General features: G+C 36.2%; 1 protein-coding gene across 1 annotated transcript; it reads right to left on the bottom strand.

The window, feature by feature from the left end:
* Positions 1-8,762: 8,762 nt before the first annotated feature.
* LOC128204640 (uncharacterized) lies at positions 8,763-10,664 on the bottom strand. The gene is made up of 5 exons (XM_052906042.1): positions 10,584-10,664; positions 10,180-10,468; positions 9,759-9,992; positions 9,396-9,604; positions 8,763-9,294 (listed from the first exon to the last, which is right to left on the bottom strand). Exons 1-5 carry the CDS (start codon positions 10,662-10,664, stop codon positions 8,836-8,838), a joined length of 1,272 nt encoding a protein of 423 aa, XP_052762002.1. The 3' UTR covers positions 8,763-8,835.
* Between the last annotated feature and the right edge of the window lie 11,894 nt (positions 10,665-22,558).

The following is a 22,558-nucleotide window of genomic DNA, read 5'->3' as shown; positions in this document are numbered from 1 at the left end:
TTGGTGATGGTGTTAGCCGAGTTGTGATGGTGTTCGCCGACTAGTAATGATGTTTGCCGAGTGATAATGGTGCTGACCGAATGGAAATAGAGTTGGCCGTGTGATAATGGGGTTGGCCAAGTGGTTCTGGTGTTGGCCGAGTGGTTATGGTGTTGGCCGAATAGCAATGGTGTTGGCCGAGCGGTAATGATGTTGGCCGAGTGGTTATGGTGTTGGTCGAATGGCAATGGTGTTGGTCGAATGGTAATGGTGTTGGACTAGTGGTAATAGTATTTGCCGAGTGGTTATGGTGCTGGAAATGTGGCTATGGTATTGACCGAGAGGTAATGGTGTCGGCCGAGTGGTAATGATGTTAGCCAAGTGGTTATGGCGTTAGCCGCGTTGTAATGGTGTCGGCCCGAGTGGTAATCGTGTTGGCTGAGTGGTAATGGTGTTGGCCGAGTGGTAATCGTGTTGGCCGAGTGGTAATCGTGTTGGCCCGAGTGGTAATGGTGTTGACAGAGTGGTAATCGTGTTGGCCGGGTGGTAATCGTGTTGGCTGAGTGGTAATGGTGTCGGCCGAGTGGTAATAGTGTTGGTCGAATGGAAATGGTGTTGGCCGAGTGTTAATTGAATTTGCCAAGTGTTGATGGTGTCGTCCAAGTGTCATTCATGTGTAACCTACTACAGTGATGAAATGATGTTATTTCATCAAGTGTTCTCAGAGCGATTTCGTACTAAAGAGAGATTTTCAACAAAGCGTTACATTTGTTGGACATTTCGCATACCAAATGAAAGTGGAACCTACCATCTGGGGTTTCATTTCAAGTTGCACATAGTTTAACCAGAGCTATGGCCCTTGAATTAACAACAGGGCAGTCCTACTGTTGAAATTCTCTACTAGATACCACATGAACTCTTGCCTGGAAAACTGAACCCTTGTTTTTATCATGAAAAAACTCATGTAATGAGTGGAATTGTTGGTGTGTAACTTACCATCACATTCATTATGTTTTTTCAGATCTCTAAAGCTGAAATTCCAATAAAATAGCTATCCCCAGGCCAGCTCAATCACAGGAGAGGTAATTTAAATTTAAAAGTAATTTTTAGCTCGTCTGTATTTCGCAGATAAAAGTCACGGTATTACCTTTGTGTCATTGACTGCGCTGGTTGTGCCGTTGTCGGCATTCTTGTGTAAGATCTTCAGCCTTGACTATATTTCAATACCCTTCAAATGATTCAAATAAAACATATTACACAATAACACAATTATGTTTCTAGAGAAAACATGCTCATGTACAGTACTCTGGCGTTGATAGTTGTAACGTTATGCAGCTAATGTTTAACTGAAGAAAAAAGATAAGTATTGGTTTTTACTTCATGCTGCTCCAATGTAAATGTCTACCCGAAGAGGTTGTGGCTTTGACCCCATCTGATTCCGTATTAACTTGATCGTAGTCGAACCCCGATGGCTCGAAATTCCAGGGACCGTTAAAAATACCTCGAGACTCGGAAAATTCTATCAAAGCGGGAATGTTTACCTTCAATATGAAGAAATCGATCCTTTACATTAGTTCGAGCCAACGAATAATTCGAGCCAAGCGAGTTTGAGCAAACGGGGTTCAACTATATCTGTAAACACATGTACCATTTTTACCATCTTTGATGCTATAATGTCATGTTTACAACAAAATTTATGGTAAACTTTTCTAAGTCTCAAACTCAGACTATATATATATGTGTGTGTGTGTGTGTGTGTGTGTGTGTGTGTGTGCGTGCGTGCGTGCGTGCGTGCGTGCGTGGGTGTGTGTTAAACCCCTTAGATGTTTGCATTTTAATATTTTGTAACATTCATTTAACTTCAGACATATTGTGTTGTTACTTATTGATTAAAATACACCAAAAGTTCTTTATTTGTTATCTCCCTTTCGAAGCACTATTATAATTGTGTGATCGTGATAATCTAACCTATATATTCAATACGTTCAGTTACCAACACTATTACAGACGTAAGAAGCCGTTTCGTTAAGACGAACACCCATTCTGTGAAAACGATGGCCCAAAACACGATGACTTTTACATTTTTCACGTCATCTTTGAAATAAGACTGAAATACCTCACTCAAAAAGCCATAGAATCACTCGTTTATATACCGATTATACAGAAATTGATTTTTGCAAGTATACATCTACTTAATATTATTGGTAAATAACACTTATTTTTGTCAATGTATAAAATAAAAGAAAATCTGAAGAAAAACATACAAACAGGGCCTCAAAAGTCCGCGTGTGGTCAAATGCAGCTATTTTTTAATGTCGTCCAAATTTCTTGTAACAACAATTTAAGATACTATCCCGTCCAACTGTTGAATGTTAAGCAAGAGATTTTGTTGATACATTACCTTGCTAAATGTCACTGGAGGGGGTGGGGGTCTATTTAACGCATTATTAACGTAATTGGCAAACGCAATTAAAACCTTTTACTTTCATCATTGTATACAATTTGGTACTGTTGTTTTTCGTTTAAATATAAATGGGGGATAACCATGCGTTCGTGTCAGTGAGAATGAACACTCTACTTAAACGCCTTATGCAAATACAAATTTATTGATCTACGTATGCGTTTTAGTTGTACGACAGTTTAAACATCAACTAAAATACGGTTTAAAGATCTCAAAGGTAAACAAGGTGCATTAAGTTAGACATCGTAGTAAGGTACCTTAGTATATTACACAATAATTAAAAGGCAAAACGACCTTCAATCGTTATCTCTTTTATAAATAAACAAGTTTGAATTACCTTTTGTTTGCTCTTTACGATATGCTCAAGTACCACTGAAGGGAAATGTTTGCAAAAACATTCTGATCTGTTAAAGCTGCACTCTCACAGACTTACCGTTTTTTATAACTTTTTTTTTATTTTTTGTCTTGGAATTAGTAAGTTTTTGCATAAATATCTGCAAACCAGTGATCAAAGACTGTTGACAAAAGATCAGGTCGCAGATTTTCATATTTCCATTCCAAATTTAATGTTTCATGGCTTAAACCGTTAGTAACGAAAGGTAATTCAAACTTGTTTATTTATAAAAGAGATAACGATTGAAGGTCGTTTTGCCTTTCAATTATTGTGTAATATGCAAAGGTACCTTACTACGATGTCTAACTTACTAACGGTTTAAGAAAAATGCATAAAACATCAATTTTGGAGAGGAAATAAGAAAATCTGCATTCTGATCTTTTTCAGATATTTACGCAAACAACTGCTCGTTCCAAGACGAAAAATAAAAAAAGTTGTCAAAACGTTCAATCTGTTAGAGTGCAGCTTTAAACTACATTGGGTCTAGTCTTACAAATTCTGATTTTCACATTACTCCAGCCCGACAAAATGGGTTGGTATTTAAACTCCGGTGATTCAAACGTTTCTTTGTAATGAGATCTTATCCTAGAAAGACTTAATCTCATTTCATCATGTACTATAGGCTGCAAAAAATTGTCAAATGCAGCAATTCTACAGTGAATCTATATATTATGAAATTGAAAACCAGTTAGTAATTCAGCAAAGGTAATACAATCGACATTCAAACCAGTACACTGATATCCAATGGGACTGAAACAAAGCGCTACTTATAACAAACGACACCTTTTTTAACATAATTTTAAAGCGATCCTTAGCAAAAATGCACGCTGCTGTTTTAAATAAGAGACCAATCAAAAAAACAAAAAATACTGTACCGTACTGATACAATATTATATAAGAAAACATTTACCATAAAGGCAACACTTATGTTGAAAATGAATTCTGCACATTTAACTGCCTTATTTGTAAATGCCATGCCAGTTCCACCCAACTTAATATACATGTACGTTCGAGTTACCGCTCATTGGTGCACTAGAATGCGACTCATTAGAATCAGCATCGTTAATAAAAAATATAGAGAAAATATGGTTGGTGCCAAGATTTGGAAAGTTTATCCAACAAGCGAGAGAGTATGTATTGGCGAGCTTTAAAAGGATCAGACACAATTGCCATCATGATTCAATTGCAAGAAAAAAGAAACTTGCCGAAAACGTACATAAACATTATATTGTTGTGAGCAACGCATTGAATCTTAACTACTGATGTATCAAATTTTTTACTCCTCATGCATATTTCGCAGATGAACAATATTTCAGCTGCTGTCTGCAATTTGAATAATCTTGTGAAAGGAGTTGAAAATATGTATCAGTTCTTTTCTTAATTATCTGGTCTATTTACAGACCATATATATCGGGGCAAAATTGAATTTATTGTTTAATTTGGTGGGAAACTGGTTTGTTCTCATTTGAGATCATTGGCGATATGTGTTTATACACTGCGCCTCGGTGGAATACCGGTATATAAATTATTTGTGTATTATTTCGCGAGAGGATATAGGTATATCCAGTACTGAGCATGAACTGATATCTATGTCGTACTTCTACTCCGACACTATCGATTTAGAATTTGTTAAGTTACAAATTCTGTAAGGTCCCGTATCTTAACTAGCACCTATTATCGTTAATCTCTCGAATGTTTCTTTTCTGTGGTTTATAAAACTTGAAGAGTTATTTAAGGCACTATTCAATCGTGCTCGAAGATGCAGTTTTTGTAATAAAGCTCTATTCAAATCCATAATTGTGCTTCATGCCACGGTGTCATTTTTCCAAATGGTCGATTAAATCTAACATGCTGAATAAGCCCTTAGACTGAAGTACGTTAAACCTAGTGTGTTTTTTTTCTCCTTTTGTCTTGCTTAAATAGCAAGTAAACATAAAATTACCTGTGTGCGCATTGACAAATCATTCAGTCATGCGTTTTAAGAGGTAAAAAGTATATTAACTCTATAAATGAAGAATCTAAAAAGCACTTCAATAGCAAGTAAATATTAAATAACCAGTGTGAGCTTTGACAATTTCTACTGTCAGGCACTTCTTTGATTTCAAATATCGTTTTAAGAGATAAAAAGTACATTAGCTGTATAAATGAAGAATCTAAACTCATAGGTGAAATATTTCAGCAAACTTATAGAAGTTTCAACAGTACGTCATTTTTGTTAACGAAGCATGTACACGTACAAAGTATTCGGTATTTTTATTTATTTAAGTTTACGAAGTGTATTTGCTCGTTCATACCATGTTGAAAACCATAGGCAACATGACTGCAGTAATCATCAAGAGAAAGAACAATTAGATATCCGAAAGGTATACAAACACAAGCAATCACACAGTCGTTGCAGACGTTTTAAATTCAAAACTTCACTGACCTTCGTTTTGAAAAACACATATCATATACAATGTAATATATCGACGAGTTAAACCCCCCAAAACAAAATAGTAAGGAAGCTAAAAAATACAATAAATGATGTCAACTGAATTGCATTTTCTACCTCCAAAATGAAATGGTAGAACAAACATTCTCTAAAGATAATATATATTGGTTCTTAAGACGATTTCATTTTTAAAAATGTTGTAAACCCTTGTTTGCAGCACTGTTAAAACATATTTTTCGATTACATGTGAAATAAATTCTTGAAATGATTGTTAAGAAGTATTGAAAGAATTCAATTGTTTCACAATATAAACCAACAATAAAATTTCCAATTCTAAAGAAAAAATAGAGATGCGTTTTTGTTTTATTTCTGTGAGATGCAAATGATATCGGTATTGAATCTGTTCAGGACAATGATTTACTTATAAGTATACACATTTGATGTAAAATGTGACATAATTATCATTGATTAAATTAAACAGTTCAACAAAAAATGAACGTGAGTGAACTTTTCCGTAAAAAAGGCTTCTAATGTCATTCTTGAAAATTAATCTTAAACATGTTAATTTGAAAATCTACTGACATTTTTAGTATCAGGAAATTTAATTGTAAATATTTATAAGCGATCGTCCAAGAATGTGCAAATTAGGTTGAAAACACTAATTTTGGTTGGTGGTTATGCGTAGCGTTATTCCTGAAACAAGATTAAAGAAGCCTTTCCGGCCCAATATATCGTGTTAGAAGATACAAAGTCGACTGTAAGGCCACTACTTTTATATAAATTGGTTTACAAAACCGGCGGGTCTAATTTTCCGAAAAGTACAAAAAAAAAAAAAATGAATTTCACTTTTATTTTCAAAATGATTTTCCCGACCGTATTGGTTTTGGTGCGAAACGAAAGAAAAAACGAATAGATAAGAGTACGAATGCAGTAGATCTCGACTGGTTTGTTGTTCCGTAGCCGTATTTCGCCAATTTATAGTGATAGCATAGTGAGCCAGTCAACTGTTATGGCAGCGCCGATGGCAATGGCGGAATTGACGATAGCAGTCATTCTTTGTATGAAATAATTAATTAAAATATGCAGGTTGTTAAAATAACAATAGCAATAAACATTTGCAAATTTAACAGCCGACAAAAACAATAACTGTCACAGTGATTGTTGTTATTCCCCGCCTAATTTAGGTCATGAAAATATTGTTGTTTATAGATAAATAATAAAATTGTCAGCGGCTGCCATCGAATAAGTAGACACAAATATCTGTAAATTATGTGTGAGAAAAACATTTTATAACATTTTATGGTTAATATTCAAATAACAGTGCACTAAAGTGTGAGTGGTGAAATTCGAAAGTAAAATTTCTAAGTTGACATCGGTGACCTAGTTTCACAAGTTCGGTCGATGGTGTTTATGGATTTGAAAATCACATAATGGTTTGGAAATACTTGTCATTGAGTCAATGTAAAGCTTGTGTTTATTCTAGATTACATGTTTATTCATGTTTGGGTTAATAGTAGAGTAAAAACAATGAAGAGTTGAACACATGCTCAATGACATTTAATACTAATGCCAGGGAGTGTAGTCTAAAATAATAGACGTGTTATACGGGATTCTTCCAATCCCTAACGTCTAAACGGGAATGTGCAAAAAACGGGGGTGTTTTAAAAATATTGAAATTGTTTTAAGTGAAGTATTTTATGGTTGAAATTGATCATAAAGAATTATATTCATATTTTACCATGTAAGTGAAATGTTATTTTGCACTAAACAAGCATTTAATGCATTAAAACAAGTTGTTTACCTTTCCAATAAAACGAAAGTTGACTGACACAGACAATAATTATGCGAAGGGGAACAACTCGATACAATCGTAATAGCTCGGCCTCCTCCGACAAAGCTTCGAGATAGACCTCGTTATACAATCGTAAAAACTCGGCCATGGCCGAAATGTTCCGAGCGATTTAAAACTGTGCCCTAAAGCCTTGCAGGTGCCCTTCATGTATATATCGGTATGTTTTGACAGAATGAAATGAAAAAAAAGCCGTCAAACTCATAATTATAAGTTGGATATTTATTTTTTTGTGTACGGAACTAATATAAAATAACATTATCTGGTAATATTTCTTGTTTTTATGATATTTTATAGACGCTATATGCTTTAACCCCGGAATCCTGATCGGAACAACTACCCACTTTTGATACTAAACAATTTGTACGTGAAGGATTTGCCATATCAAAAATCTAAAAAAAATCCGTCAACGTACAATTATTTGGACTAGCCGGGAGTGGTGTGCAAAACATTTAGATAAAACAACACGGAAAACTATTTTGAATAATTCCATTTCAATTTGTAATGAACTTGATATTTCACTATAAATGAGATTTGTTGTAGTCACCAAGGAATACTCTTTAAAATGAAAAAAATAAACAAGCATTAAGTATAGATGCCCTGTGAACGCATATATATATACACAAAATGGCGGAGTTGGGAGAAGATGAAAATATCCGATACATAATTATGGATTTCTCTGTCAGTTTGCTATCATTGGTACATAAAGTTAAGCCACATGCTAGATTTATTATTTTGCTATGTGATTTTTATGTACTGATGTGGTAATTTGCTGCAAGATTTGAATTTGAAATGGATTTGGTGAACAGCCCATGGTAAGTATCCCGGTCCGAAAATATCCAGACTTAGCATGAATCGGGTTACACACAACTAGGACCCCCCATGGTAAGAGTTATTAAAACTCAAATCTCGGTCTAGTTTGGTTTTTAGTTTTTCAGGAATTGTTTTCACAATATTACAGCTCAAATGTCTTCATAAATGTTACTTCCTTATTTACAAAATTGGTAATTATTTCACTTTATTGACATTTTTCAATATTAAAATAACTTAAACAATGTTTAGAAAATGTAATGTATTGTTTTAATACAGTGCAATTTTTGTGTATTTTAATGCGTAAAATTCGCCTCCTCTTTTTTCAATTTAATATTGGTAAGTTTTTAAGTGTTCCCGCATTCACTTTTGCTTTAGCATACCCTAAAGCTAAACAAATGTCTTGCTGAGTGATTTTCAATGTATCTTTGATTAAAAGTGTAGTTTATACATGTAAACATGTTTTATAGTCAATTTCATTGATGTTTTATATGCACAGTATGTAAGATTTAAACTGTGTGTTTAATAAGAACTTTGAAACTTTGAGTGTATTAAAGCATGCATTAATAGCAGTTTAAGAATTTAAAATGACAAGTAAATGATATAAAAGAAATTTTCACTGTTTTTATGTTGTTTTCTGATTTTCACCCTTTAAGAGTATGTTTTATGACTTTTTTCCTTTTTTTTTTTTTTTTTTTTTCGACCACCCAGTGGACATTTTTTCCAAAAATTCTTGTAAACCAAAAAATAAAAAAGGAGTGGCCTAAGAAACACTCATTTTTTTCTCTCCATCATTCTTGCCCCCAACCCCACCCCTCAATCGTCCATTCATTCAATACATAACAACATTCAAAACAACTGCTTCATTTCATAATCATCAATCTGAGTTCTGAAGTCCATTTAAAACAAATTCATTCCTCAATTAGTCCTGGTCTGCACGAATCACACATCCACTCACCGCCATTCAAACTCTCAACTGCCTTGCACAAATCATCAACACTCAGACACACATTGTGGAACCATCGGTCACAGCCATCACAACTATACCAAAATAGACCTTTCTCTTCGTCAGTCACAGTCCCGTGCTCTCTACAAACCCCACACACAAAAGAAAAAGCTCGAACACGAGCTATTTCTCTTTCTCTAAATTCCTTTCTCCCGGGTCTGCTCTTTTTCTCCATCCTAGCTCTCTTCCTCGCTTCCTTCTCGTCTTCTTCATTCTTCCTCTTTTCCTCTCTGGCTGCCTTGGTCGTCTCTTTCCTCTGCCTTTTCTCCTCAGCTTCTTGAGCTTTCACTCTGTGTTTCTCCTCTGCATCTTTCTTCCGTGGCTCAACACCTGCCCTTTTTTCCTCCTCCTGTCGCTCCTTCTCCTCAAAGTACAATTTGCAGTCAAGAGATACTTTAAGCGTTGTAATTTTATCTTTAACTTATAAATATTGAATTGAATAGCATGTAGCATATGTTTACTTACTTGGAGTTCAAGCAACATTTCCTCTGTGCTAACCACCCTTCCCTTTTCAACCCTTTTCTTTGACATTTTGGGCACGTGGGCAACTGGTTTAGCTGGGGGAGGCACCAAAATTTGTGCCAATCTCTCGGGCACTATGCCTCTTGTAACTAGTGGGTTCTTTATGAAGTATCCACACGTCAGACACGTTTCTGCCTCAAACTGAATCTTTCCTATTAGAGTATATGTATCGTGGCATTAACAGTATCAATTAAAAAGCAATTAAAGTACAATGCTTGCTAGTTTGTGCTATTACATCATTGATGACGTATTTTTATATAGTGTTATATAGTACGATACGAAGTTGTGTCTATTTCTATATCATACCATCACTGGTTTCTGCAGTTGAGAACGTCGGTGTAATCAGCTGTAAAGTGTCAATAGCATTCCTGTTTACTGGAAACTGACCAGTTACCTCGAAGGGCTTCTGTGCAGAGGCCTTACTAGTCTGGTCTATGGCGTGACGAAGAATTGCCGGGAATTTGTGGTTCCCGACAGTAACTCCATCACGCACATATCCAACGTTTGTCACAATCTTTGCGACTTCAGCGGACAGAAAATCTGTTTTAAAAAGGTTGTTGTTTGATTTACAATTTACAAACACATTTTAAGAACACCCCTTATTGATACAAACCAATTACATACTGCATTCTAGATAGTGTATCTCAATTCACATGTTCAGAAGCAATTAAATGAACCAATTAATACACCTGGTAAATAACTTATTGTAGGACATTTATGTTAAGACACCGTTTAGTAATTACCTTCACATCCAAAGGCTGAAGTATGTGGGTCGTGTGCCCCGGAAACCCAACAAGCACGACGCCATTTTCGATCGCGGCCTTGATTGTGGGAATGAAAATGTGGTTGTCGTGATTATCAAGCACGAGTAAAAATGGCCTTTCTTTCCCGCAGTTCGGAATGAATACCTTGCCCAGCCATTGGTAAAATATTTCAGCGTTTATGTGGCCTGATTCACTCGAGCTGAACATCCACGACGTTGGCACACCCTCGATCGTCCTGTGTGGAATGCTTCCCTGTAAATATGTAATAATAGTGAAAAGGAACAACGAAATATATAGATACAATAACTTAATATTAAGTGACAATTGCTATTACTGCCTATTTATCCCATTATCAAAGTTGTCGTACCGAAAAAATTACTAGTGTTTGTAAAAACCTCCTGCTGGCCGACATGCAGACCTGGGCGGTTATGCGTCCGCTACCAGACATCTTCTTGCGGAAGACGTGGCCCTCTCTTTCGCCAATCACTCTAACCGCGCTCTTTTCCCTCCCCGTTCACCCAGTTTCGTCACAGTTGAAGATCTGAAAAATATAGGTGCTCAATTGTTATACGTTAACACATAAGTAAGGGATCATCTAAGAACATTTCACTATTTAATCATAATTCATACGATTGTGACGAAAGCTGATAGATCATAGAGTCACGCTTGTGTCCATTTCCTGTGTCAAGCTCACCAGTACTGAGTATCTATAAGAGAGGTTGCAATATGTTCCAAGAGTGGGAATGGAACTTGTGACCTCTTGGTCGGGAGGCGTACACTACCTCTGAGCCATCCCGGCGTTCCTTTTTCCCGGTGAATATTACCGACAGTTTAGGCATATTTTTTATAATAAGCATGTAAAATAAACCTGTTCTGGCTTGTTTTGGGGTGCATATTTGGCTATAATTTCACCCCAGAAGGAGAAAAATGTATCCATCACTTCCGGGGTGGACATGGAAGCCCTGGCCTTATCCAAGTACTCGGCCATGCGCTCGGATAGTTCCGGGTGTCGCTTCATGAAGCATCTCATCCACTTATTTGATGGGCCTTTCAAGCTGTTTATCCCCGTTGAGTGATCTGTGAAGTGTATGTGCAAGACAAACTAATATCATATTTAGAATAAAGGTACATATTGTGTTTAACAACACTTTCGAGCGAAATCCATGGTATAATATGTGTTTACATGTATGTCTCTGCGAAACGTTATATTTATTTATATCTATGTAAGCACACAGTACATGATTGGTTAATGTATATCAAATGTACTGTGACGTAACAGCCACATAACTCTCTAAGTGTTCACTTAAACTGTTGGAAGTCTTTAAGTTATTAAACAACAACCGCTCGAATGTCAGTTCTTTATTGTTCCACGTTCTTTCTAAGTATAATAATAAGTTCTAAATACAGCATGACATTTAAGGTAATCCCGCATCCTAACTGCCGTCCATTAAGTACCCAAGGCCGCTTTCCTTGCCTTGCCTAACCCCTCTCTAACTATCTTTCCAACATGCTTTCATATATACTCCTAGCTCTTGACAGGCGTGCCTATCAATCACCCATTTAATTTCTGGTTACATACAAAGAACGTCTTTTTACAGTCATGAACTGTCAAGCTAATTGGACTAATAGCCAGCGGCTATCACGATCTGTCAACAGCTAGGTCTAGGCAATTTACATACAAATCTATCTTTGATAATTATGATGAAATAAAAAAAATTCGTTCCAAATAAACTTTGAAGTCTACTTTTGATTTTTTGTTATTATTTTAAAGTGTTTTATACGTAACTCCGTTACGTGACAGTACCATAGGAGTTGACTATCTGAAGAACCGTATTCGTCAGGGTCAGTCTGTCAGCCGGAACACCCTCGTTGGCCATGTACTTTAAATAACCAACCAGGGCGCGCTCGTCATCTTCAAGCAAATCATGCCTGCGTCCACGCGGAGCCACATTCTCAGTCTTTACATGGTTGTGAATGGTTGTCACAGGGACCCCGAACTCGTCCGCAGCCTTACGCAAGCTGAGCTTATTGCGCTTGACCGCGCTAACAGCCGTGGTAAACGCTTCACGGCTGTACTTTTCCATTCTGTACAAGTTTTAAAAAAACATGGAAGGAAGACAATCAAAATATATTATCACGAACTATTAGCGAAATTACTTCCCCTGAATAGAAAATCGGGCATTATTCTTATTCGTTTTTGACGTGTTTTCGTTACTAGAACAGGAACCCTTAAAATTAATGACGAATGCATTTTTCATTTGAAGAAATTTGTTTTGAACCAACAGAATGTTGATTGGAAAGTGATATCCAGTACAATTAAGACTTCTCAGTCGCTAACGAATGTTCGTCTGTTGCAAGAACAATAATTGATCTTTGTATTTTAGCACAGACGGGCCTCCTCATATGGTCTCGCGAGATGTGACGTCATTCCCCCGCGTGCCATTTATTGACATTTGAACATGCAAAACTTTAAATGATAGCAGCATTTGAAATACTTACCGGAGTTTCGTGTTCTTTGGAACTCGTATCTAAGGCAAGCGTCTATATTGATTAAAATAGTAAATAAACCGATCGCAATCGGAAAAATGTTTTTATAAGGGATGTTCCATATTTAGGTACTGTTTCGATTTAGGTACTCACCCAGTACATGTAAAATATTTGCTAAGGATGGAGCTTTAAAAAAGACATACGATTTGACTTGATTTGTTTTTTGTGACGATGCCTCAAGTCTTTAAAATCTCAAAAAAGAAACTATTGAGTTATTTATAAAAAAAGTAACATGTAGCATGATAACTTTAATTTGCTATGACTTAAGTTTTTTAAATGAAACTATATTTATATTTATTCTAGTGCTTCATACCTCGGTGTCATATATGTCATAATCATCGATCTGGTATTCATGAATCCTCTCTTTAATGTTGATACTTCAGTCACTTAAAGGTAGTTTTTCGACTTTGCCTCTAGTAAGATTTAATTAAATAACAAGTTTAACACATTTCACATTGTTGACTTCATGAACGAGTTTATTCAAACACTTTTTTCACAATTCCGGTTTAAGAGCTAAGAACGTAAACTGTTAAAATGAAGACTTTTAAAAAAGTGTATACGACATGTTTTCACAAGCTAATATAAGTTTCAACAGTACTCTAACAGTACTCCAGTTTCCGAGATAAAGCATGCAACTACAAATTAATTTATATTATATATTTATACTGTATTTATTTGTTAATTCTTTTTGTAAAACTTCAATAGAAAAAATATATCCAGAATTAAAAAAAAACTTTTATCGAACAGTTAAACTGTTCGCAATCTCAGGAAAGAAAGGGTTCCTAAATGTGTTATGTTAAACGAAGACAAAACCTTTCAATCGTTTGGTAGTAAGGTTGTTAATGAATACATCGATATGGAAAGTGGAGTAAGAGAAGCCGTTTACTTCTTTGGATGTTTCGAAATGGCCTTATACAAAAATCGATAATAATCAAGGGATATCACGATACAAGATGAAAAATGAAAACAATTATCCCTGTAAAATCATATTCCAGCTTGCAATGGCAGAATTAAAGATAAATAGACATAGCGAGAATAATGAAGCATCACAAAATAGGGAATATAACAAATGTAAGCAACGAGATTTCTACATGGACTGACTCAGTGCGCCAGTTAATGCGGGAAGCAGCTGAAGGAGCCAGGAAACAAAACGATTAAATAAGATTGGCCCTTGAGCCTGAAGCCGTGTCCTTGTTTTGCCGTAAACAGAAAAATTATCCTTACATATTTTGGAACTAGAAAACATTAGCGAAAGGACAGAAGTATGTCATTGTGGACTGAGGTGGAGGTACTATAGACATTTGCGTCCGTGAAATAATTGAAAATGAGCATTTGAAAGGATTGTGTAGAGCCACAGGGGAGGACCTAGGAGAAACGATTGGAGATGCGGCGTTCGAAGGTTTCTTTATTTGGAAAAGAGGTAGCAGATGATATACGCACTACCATGCCATGCAAATGCGGGGATTTGAAGAGGGAAAATGAAACGTTTAACGGCACTAAGAGAAATGTTAAACTAATCTGATCTAAAAGGATCTAATGAGAATTTGTGTTAACCACACCATTGAGGAATCCAGATTTTGTGCAAATATAACGCAAGACGAAACAAACGGCCGGATGACATTCGATACATCAGTTTTCAAAGTGTTTTACAATGTGTCGATAACTTGTTTTAATGCAAAACAGTATCGAGGAATGTGCAGATGATGAGCTCGAAACGATACTTATGGTTTGGAAATTTGCGGAAAATCATTACTTGAGAAACCAAATTTCCCACCGTTAGCTAGGATCAAGGGCAACGTTATGATGGGACCAGAGAAGAGGAATATTGCCCAGATTTACCTATGGATTTTGTTGCTTGGAGATATTTCATTGAAGGCGGTCATTCTCAACATTTTAAGTGAGTCAGAGATGGAAAAGTTATGCGAGTCTACTAATTTAAAACAATGTTAACGAAAGGCCAAACGCTTACCTATAAACAAACATTTGAATGTACTACGTTATACAAACTTGAACATGCTGAATCAAAGAAAGTAGCATTTTTCACTTCTTTATATCGCTCTACCAAAGTTGACCCAAAGTATTGCACGGACGAGGAGTAATGTGAGCTAGTTTGGAGTGTGGTCCTGAAACCCCCACCTGACGGATGGACCGAAGTTTGAAAATCATCTGATTGTGGGAGAAACAGTTCACTGTTAAATCTTGAAACAAAAATGCAGGGGAAGAACTGCAAACAACACTTGATTTTCTTAAAAACACACACATTCAGTGGTTTCAGTTGGGCAGAACCGTTTAACATCAAATCTGACTTCACGAGAGTATTCTGTGATTCAAATGAAAACAAGAAATAAGTGATGCATAGCATCCTATCGGCGCGATGAAATAGAAGACAAAACATGCATGTTTATCACCAAAACATTTCAATTTACTTCAATGATAGCATGTTAAGTAACTATATGATCGAAAGTTCTTATTGTTGATTATACCTTTACAGTTGTTTTTGTGAACACGCTTTACTGTTATGAGTAAATTGAACGAGGCTAAAAAAGACTAAACATCATTAAGGAATTGCAAGGAATATATTACTTTGAAAGACATTTTCAAAACATAACAATAAAAACATATAGGACACTTTAATAGTACCTTTCAACCTTCATCTATTCGGGGAAAAGTTGATATTTAAAATCAATATTTTCAAAAAACAATATTCAAGGCCGTCATAATTATTACACTTCATTTCTACTCTTTACGTTTTTATATTTTATGACTTCATTACCAATAAAAGTATACAGTTTTAAAAACACACTGTACTTTACATTTTATCGTGTAAAGTGGAAAATGAAAGCATTTTTTTGCAATTGATGAACTGGTTTCTATCTTAAGCTACATTTTGTATAATATCAAATATAGTCGACGCCCAGGTGCCCAATGAAAGGTTGAATTGGTATTACGCGTTGAGGAACGTTTTTGGAAAGGTATACAATGTCTATATATGTGTACTCGAAGCAAGACAATACCAGTTAAATGCCTGATTCTAAAACCACTGATGTTATTACAATAATCGTTACTAAAATTAATTATGTATATACTTTCTGTTATTTAAATTTCTTTGATATAAGGTACTATAAAAGCAGTGTTCATGTTGCCATCCATTGTTTTGAAAATCAATTTTAATATTTTTCAGTACTTTTCTCAACTAGTATTATATAATAAATATAGTTTCAATAACAATTATGCGTGATGGATATGCTAGAATTTAAATAAAACCATGTACAAGATGTATTCTTTCTTACTTTAAAAACAAGTTCCACTTTCATTTTAATAATTTCTCATCTTTATGCTTTCCTTTCACAAATAGGTTTGTTGCGATAGGTTTTTTAGGTAAAGTAAATTAATATGCACACATAAAAACATTGCCAATTTGGAAGGTATTGAAACGTTCTATAAAAAGACAAGAACCCCGCCCCGCTAAAAATCAAAACATTTTTTTTATTGAAAATCACAAAAAAAAGATATGGTCGCACCATGAGTGCAAACGTTATTAAAACCCAAGTAAACCTCAATAGTTCTTAAACCCGTGTGTACCTCAACAGTACCAACGTTATCTAAACCCGAGTGTACGTCAATAGTGCAAACGTTATTAAACGCGAGTGGGTCTCAAAGTCTATTTAAACCATTGTGTGCCTCGACAGTACAAAGGTTATTGAAACTGAAAAAATCACGAGAGTGCATAGGTTATTTGAACCTTAGTGTGTCTCGTGACAATTTACACCTTCCTGTGCCACGACAGCTCAAATGTAATTTCAATCTGAGAGTGCCACACTCTGAGAGTGCCACGACAGTACAAATTTAATTTTAATATGAGAGTGCCACGACAGTACAAGGGTTATTTCAATCTGAGAGTGCCACGACAGTAAAAATGTTATTTCAACCTGAGAGTGCCACGACAGTGCAAAGGTTATTTCAACCTGAGAGTGCCACGACAGTACAAGGGTTATTTCAATCTGAGAGTGCCACGACGGTACAAAGTTTATTTCAACCGGAAAATGTCACGACAGTACAAAGGTTATTTCAACCTGAGAGTGCCACGACAGTACAAATGTAATTTCAGCCTGAGAGTGCCACGACAGTACAAATTCAATTTCAATCTGAGAGTGCCACGACAGTACAAGGGTTATTTCAATCTGAGAGTGCCACGATAGTACAAATGTAATTTCTATCTGAGAGTGCCACGACAGTACAAGAGTTATTTCAATCTGAAAGTGCCACGACAGTACAAGGGTTATTTCAATCTGAGAGTGCCACGACAGTACAAGGGTTATTTCAATCTGAAAGTGCCACGACAGTACAAGGGTTATTTCAATCTAAGAGTGCCACGACAGTACAAATGTAATTTCTATCTGAGAGTGCCACGACAGTACAAGGGTTATTTCAATCTGAGAGTGCCACAACAGTACAAGGGTTATTTCTATCTGAAAGTGCCACGACAGTACAAGGGTTATTTCAATCTAAAAGTGCCACGACAGTACAAGAGTTATTTCAATCTGAGAGTGCCACGACAGTACAAGGGTTATTTCAATCTGAGAGAGCCAAGATAGTACAAGGGTTATTTCAATCTGAGAGTGCCACAACAGTACAAGGGTTATTTCTATCTGAAAGTGCCACAACAGTACAACGGTTATTGAAATCTGAAAGTGCCACGACAGTACAAGGGTTATTTCAATCTGAGAGGGCCACGACAGTACAAGGGTTATTTCAATCTGAGAGTGCCACGACAGTACAAATGTTAATACAATCTGAAAGTGCCACGACAGTACAAAGGTTATTTCATTCTGAAAGTGCCACGACTGTACAAATGTTATTTCAACCTGAGAGTGCCACGACAGTACAAGGGTTATTTCAACCTGAGAATGTCACGTCAGTACAAGGGTTATTTCAGCATGAGAGTGCCACGACAGTACAAAGGCTGTTTGCTCGGGAGTGTCTAGAGTGCAAAGGTTTCTTAAACCCGAGTGTGTCACGAGAGTACAAAGGCTTTTTAAGTTTCGAGTACTTGTATCTCGAAAGTAGAATTTTTAAAAACCTGGACGTTCTTCGATAGTGCAAAGGTTATTTAAACCGAAGTGTACCTCGTAAGTACAAAAGTACAAAGGTTACTTCACCTTGCATGTGCAACGTGGATACAATAGTTATTTAAACCTAGTGAATGTTCCTCGTGAGTGATTTTCGTTAGGGTATCTAAAGTATTATATGTGACATTTCGATGTTTGGTGACCTCACGTTAGGTAGATTCCATTAATAAGGCTTTATTGTGCATAGAAAGAATGTGTAAAAGTATTCCGAAAAATAATTATATAAGCAAGATTGTTTGAACACGGAATATTTAAAAATAGAAAGTGTTACAGCAGATTTCAGTGGAAATAAAACTGCAATAAAAGAAACAACTTTTATGTGTTGGCCGAGTGGTGGTAGTGTTGGCCGAGTGTTGATGGTGTTTGCCGAGTGGTAATGTAGTTGGCCGAGCTGTAATGATGTTGTCCGAATGGTGATGGTGTTGTAGGAGTAGTGATGGTGTTTGCCGAGTGGTAATGTTGTTGGCCAAGTGGTAATGGTGTTAACCGAATGGAAATAGTGTTGGTAGAGTGGTTATGGTGTTAGCCAAGTAGTTCTGGAGTTGGCCGAATGGTAATGGTATTAGCCGAGTGGTATTGGTGTTGGTCGAATGGTTATGGAGTTGGTCGAGTGGTAATGGTGTTGGATTAGTGGTAATGGTTACGGCCGAGTGGTAATGATGTTGTCAGAGTGGTGATGTTGTTGAAGGAGTGGTAATAGTGTCGGCCGAGTGGTGATAGTGTCGGCCGAGTGGTAATGGTGTTGGCCGAGTGGTAATGGTGTTGGCCGAATGGTAATGGTGTCGGCCGAGTGGTAATGGTGTTTGCCAAGTTAAAATAGTGTTTACCTAGTGGTAATTGTGCTGGACATGTATTTATGGTGCTGACCGAGCGGTAATGGTGTCGACCGAGTGGTAATGGTGTTAGCCAAGTGGTTATGGTGTTAGCCGAGTGGTAATGGTGTCGGCCGAGTGATAATGGTGTCGGCCGAGTGGTAATGGTGTTGGTCGAGTGGTAATGGTTTTGGTCGAGTGGTAATGGTGTTGGCCGGGTGGTAATTGAATAGGCCAAGTGTTGATGGTGTCGTCCAAGCGGTAATGGTGTTGGACGAGTGGTTATGGCAAAGTCCGTTTGGCAATGGGGTCAGCCTAGTGGTAATGGTGATGACCTAGTGGTATGGTATTGACCGAATGGTAATGGTGTTTGCCGGGTGGTAATGATGTTGACCGAGTTTTAATGGTGTTGAACAAGTGGTATGGGGTCTCGTTTCCAGCTGCACATAGTAAAAGCATAGTTATGGGCTTGAAATTAGCAAAAGATAGGCATTTCAGGACTTATTTCATTTATGTGTAACATACTAGTGTGATGAAATAAGGTTATTTCATCAAGTGTTCTCAGAGCGATTTCGTACTAATAAGAGATATTCAACAGATCGTTACTTTTGCTGGAAATCTCGCATACCAAATGAAAGTGGAACCTACAATCTGGGGTTTTATTTCAAATTGCACATAGTTTAACCAAAGCTATGGCCCTTGAATTAACAACAGGGCAGTCCTACTGTTGAAAATCTCTTCTAGATACCACTTGAACTCTTGCCTGGAAATATTGATAGAATGCCCCCCCCTCCCTTGCTATTATCATAAAAAACTCATGTAATGTGTGGAATTGGTGGTGTGTAACCTAACATCACATTCATTGTTTTTATCAGATCATCTCTTAAGCTAAAATTCCAATAAAAGAGCTACTGGAGTGATATCCCCAGGCCAGCTCAACCACAGGAGAGGTAATTTAAATTTAAAAGTAATTTCTAGCTCGTCTGTATTTCGCAGATAAAATTCACGGTATTGCCTTTGTGTCATTAACTGCGCTGGTTGTGCCGTTGTTGGCATTTTTGTGTAAGATCTTCAGCCTTGACTATATTTCAATACACTTCAAATTATTCCAATAAAACATATTTCTAGAGACAACATGCTCATGTACAGTACTCTGGGTTTGATAATTGGAACGTTATTCAGCTAGTGTTTAACTGAAGAAAAAAGACAAGCATTGGTTTTTGCTTCATGTTGCTCCAATGTAAATATTTACCCGAAGAGGTTGTGACTTTGTTCCCCTCCTGATTCCGTATTAACTTGATTACAGTCGAATCCCGATGGCTCGAACTTCCAGGGACCGTTGAAAATACCTCGAGACTCGGAAAATTCGAGCGGGAATGTTTACCTTCAATATGAAGAAATCGGCCCTTTACATCAAGTTCAAGCCAACGAAGAATTCGAGCCAAGCGAGTTCGAGCCAACGGGGTTCGACTGTATCTGTTAACACAGTTATAATGGTTTACCATACTTGGTGCTATAATATCATTTTTACAACAACAATTATAATAAACTTTTCTAAGTCTCAAAAGTCGCAGATGTTAGAAGTATATTATTAAACTAAACTAAAATATTGATACTAAGCGAAACTATTCTTGACGTTATTATTATTTTCACATGTCAGGGTATCAAAGATCTGCATGGAAGTTTGCTGGATGTCACTCTACTGCAGGGCTACATGGGCAAGAAAATACCTCAAGTCTGGCTTAACTTTTAGAGGATTATTCTTGCAGAAAGTCTAGTCAAGGTACAAAATCATTTGTCTCTTATTTTTGTAGTGGTTAAAGTTTATTTATAAGTTATTTTGATGCATGTGGGGTCAGTCAGAGTGGTTTAATATGTTGTGTGTCCCTAGTTTAGTGTCCGTTTGAGCTTTCAAGCCTCTGCCTTAAAACAGTTGTTTCTTTAAAAAAGGCTCACTGGGCTGGTAGTTATGCTTGTATTATGCATTATAATAATAATGTTACGGTGTAAAACATAAACAGCCTTAATAAAATTTTAACAAATGTTCATTCAGTGTATTTAAATATACGTATAGCATCAATTTTAGTATTTAAGTCACACATTATAGGCTGATGCCAATTTTTATTTTTTTTATACGACGCAGAAAAGCAAATTTCTAATGTTCACTATTTTCATAAACGGTAATAAGAATACCCCGTTAATAATGTTATTCAAAATTATGGTCTTTAAAAACGATATTTACTTGCTTAGGGATTCCAGATGTCAGTTTCTAAGTTTTAAAAATATGAATGATTTGCCACACTTTTTTAGTCAGAAGAAAAGTGCATTTTATAAAGCATGAGCGAGTCACTTGAAATATCACACCGAACCTACTAAATAAATAAATAAAGCATCAAACGGCAATGTTATCTCCGTTCCTTTCCCATTTCCAATTCTTCAAATCACTATTTAGATAACATTTATTTAAACATTGCTTCTTTATAGGGGAATTTGGATAACACAGTACTGAATAGAAAACATTTCTAGCTATAGCAAAATATGTCAACATAAAAAAGAAAGTGATTTTATTAAGGTCTATCACACCAATTGATTTTTTCCACCAAGCAGGTAGCAAACCTGCAGTTATTGATGCAAATCTTGGTCTTTATAAGAGTACCTAATACAGCGATTTAACTAGTAGTTTGGGGGACTTTGTGATACTCCCCATGTTTGACTTTTGATATAAGGAACAGGCTCATGACCTTCAGAGTATTGTCTAGGGTATGAGTCACAATATTTGATATATATTTTGCAAAAAAGTGGTTTTCTAAAAGATTACCACAGACTGACCACCGAACCTTTCATGTCATTGAAATCAACACTGAATTTAGACTCATCTGTGATTTGTTTTTACCAGAGTCTTAAAAGTGCAATATTTGGTGAGCCTGGGAAAATTACAGCCTCAGTCTTCAGTTATTTTGGGTCAAAGGTGGAGGAACAGCAAGCTTGCAAGCTTGGATATTGGGGGTATGAAGTCTATCTTAGGAATAAAAAATGCAAAAGCAAAACCCAGATGCACCCGGAACTTTATGTTCAGCATTTTTGCGATTGGATCCTACCGCGTTAAAGGCAGTATTCAAAATATAACGGGATTTGCAGACAGTTGTCTTCCAGTTTGGGAACCTCCTACAACAGAGACTGTGCCCAGGTACTTTTGTCATATCCGGCAAATCACTGTATGGCTCATGTTAAACTGATGTTCAAATGTAACGCTGGTTCTGTCCAACCAAAAGTCGCCCAATTATTTATTCTTTTCACCAACTGGTTAATGTCTTCAAACAGGTCTTTTAGTCTCAAACATTTCAAATGTAAATTGTATTTATAAATCCACGCCAAAAATAATCGAAATGTAAGAATTGACAAGAGTCGGAAAAAAGAATGACATTAATTTACTGTATATTGTAGGGGTACACATGTTCTGGTCGTAATATTATGTTTACTTGTGGGGTTACGCACGATCAGTTTCATTTACATGTATACACTACAATGAATTGCATAATTATGCAAAAACATATAACTGTCATCTAGTTTTAGTATATGGGGTAGAATTTGGTCCTTAACCTATTAACCTATTCTGCGGAGAATATATTTGTATATGAATAATGATGAGTCCCAGAATGGACCCTTGAGGAACTACAGAGTTAACAAATCTTCAAGAATATGCATCGCAAACTTTAACAATTTGATGTATGTCGTTCAAATACGAATGTTTAGAGGAATTATAGCTAGAATTAAAAAAAATATGTTTAAGAATTTCGTGGTCAACTAAATCAAATGCTTTGCGTATGATATTTTTTCCATACGGATGGGGTAAT

Source organism: Mya arenaria, chromosome 10, assembly GCF_026914265.1.
Source record: "Mya arenaria isolate MELC-2E11 chromosome 10, ASM2691426v1".
Lineage (NCBI taxonomy): Eukaryota > Metazoa > Mollusca > Bivalvia > Myida > Myidae > Mya > Mya arenaria.
Note: the sequence above shows the minus strand (reverse complement) of the source record. Positions and strands in the feature narration are given on the sequence as shown.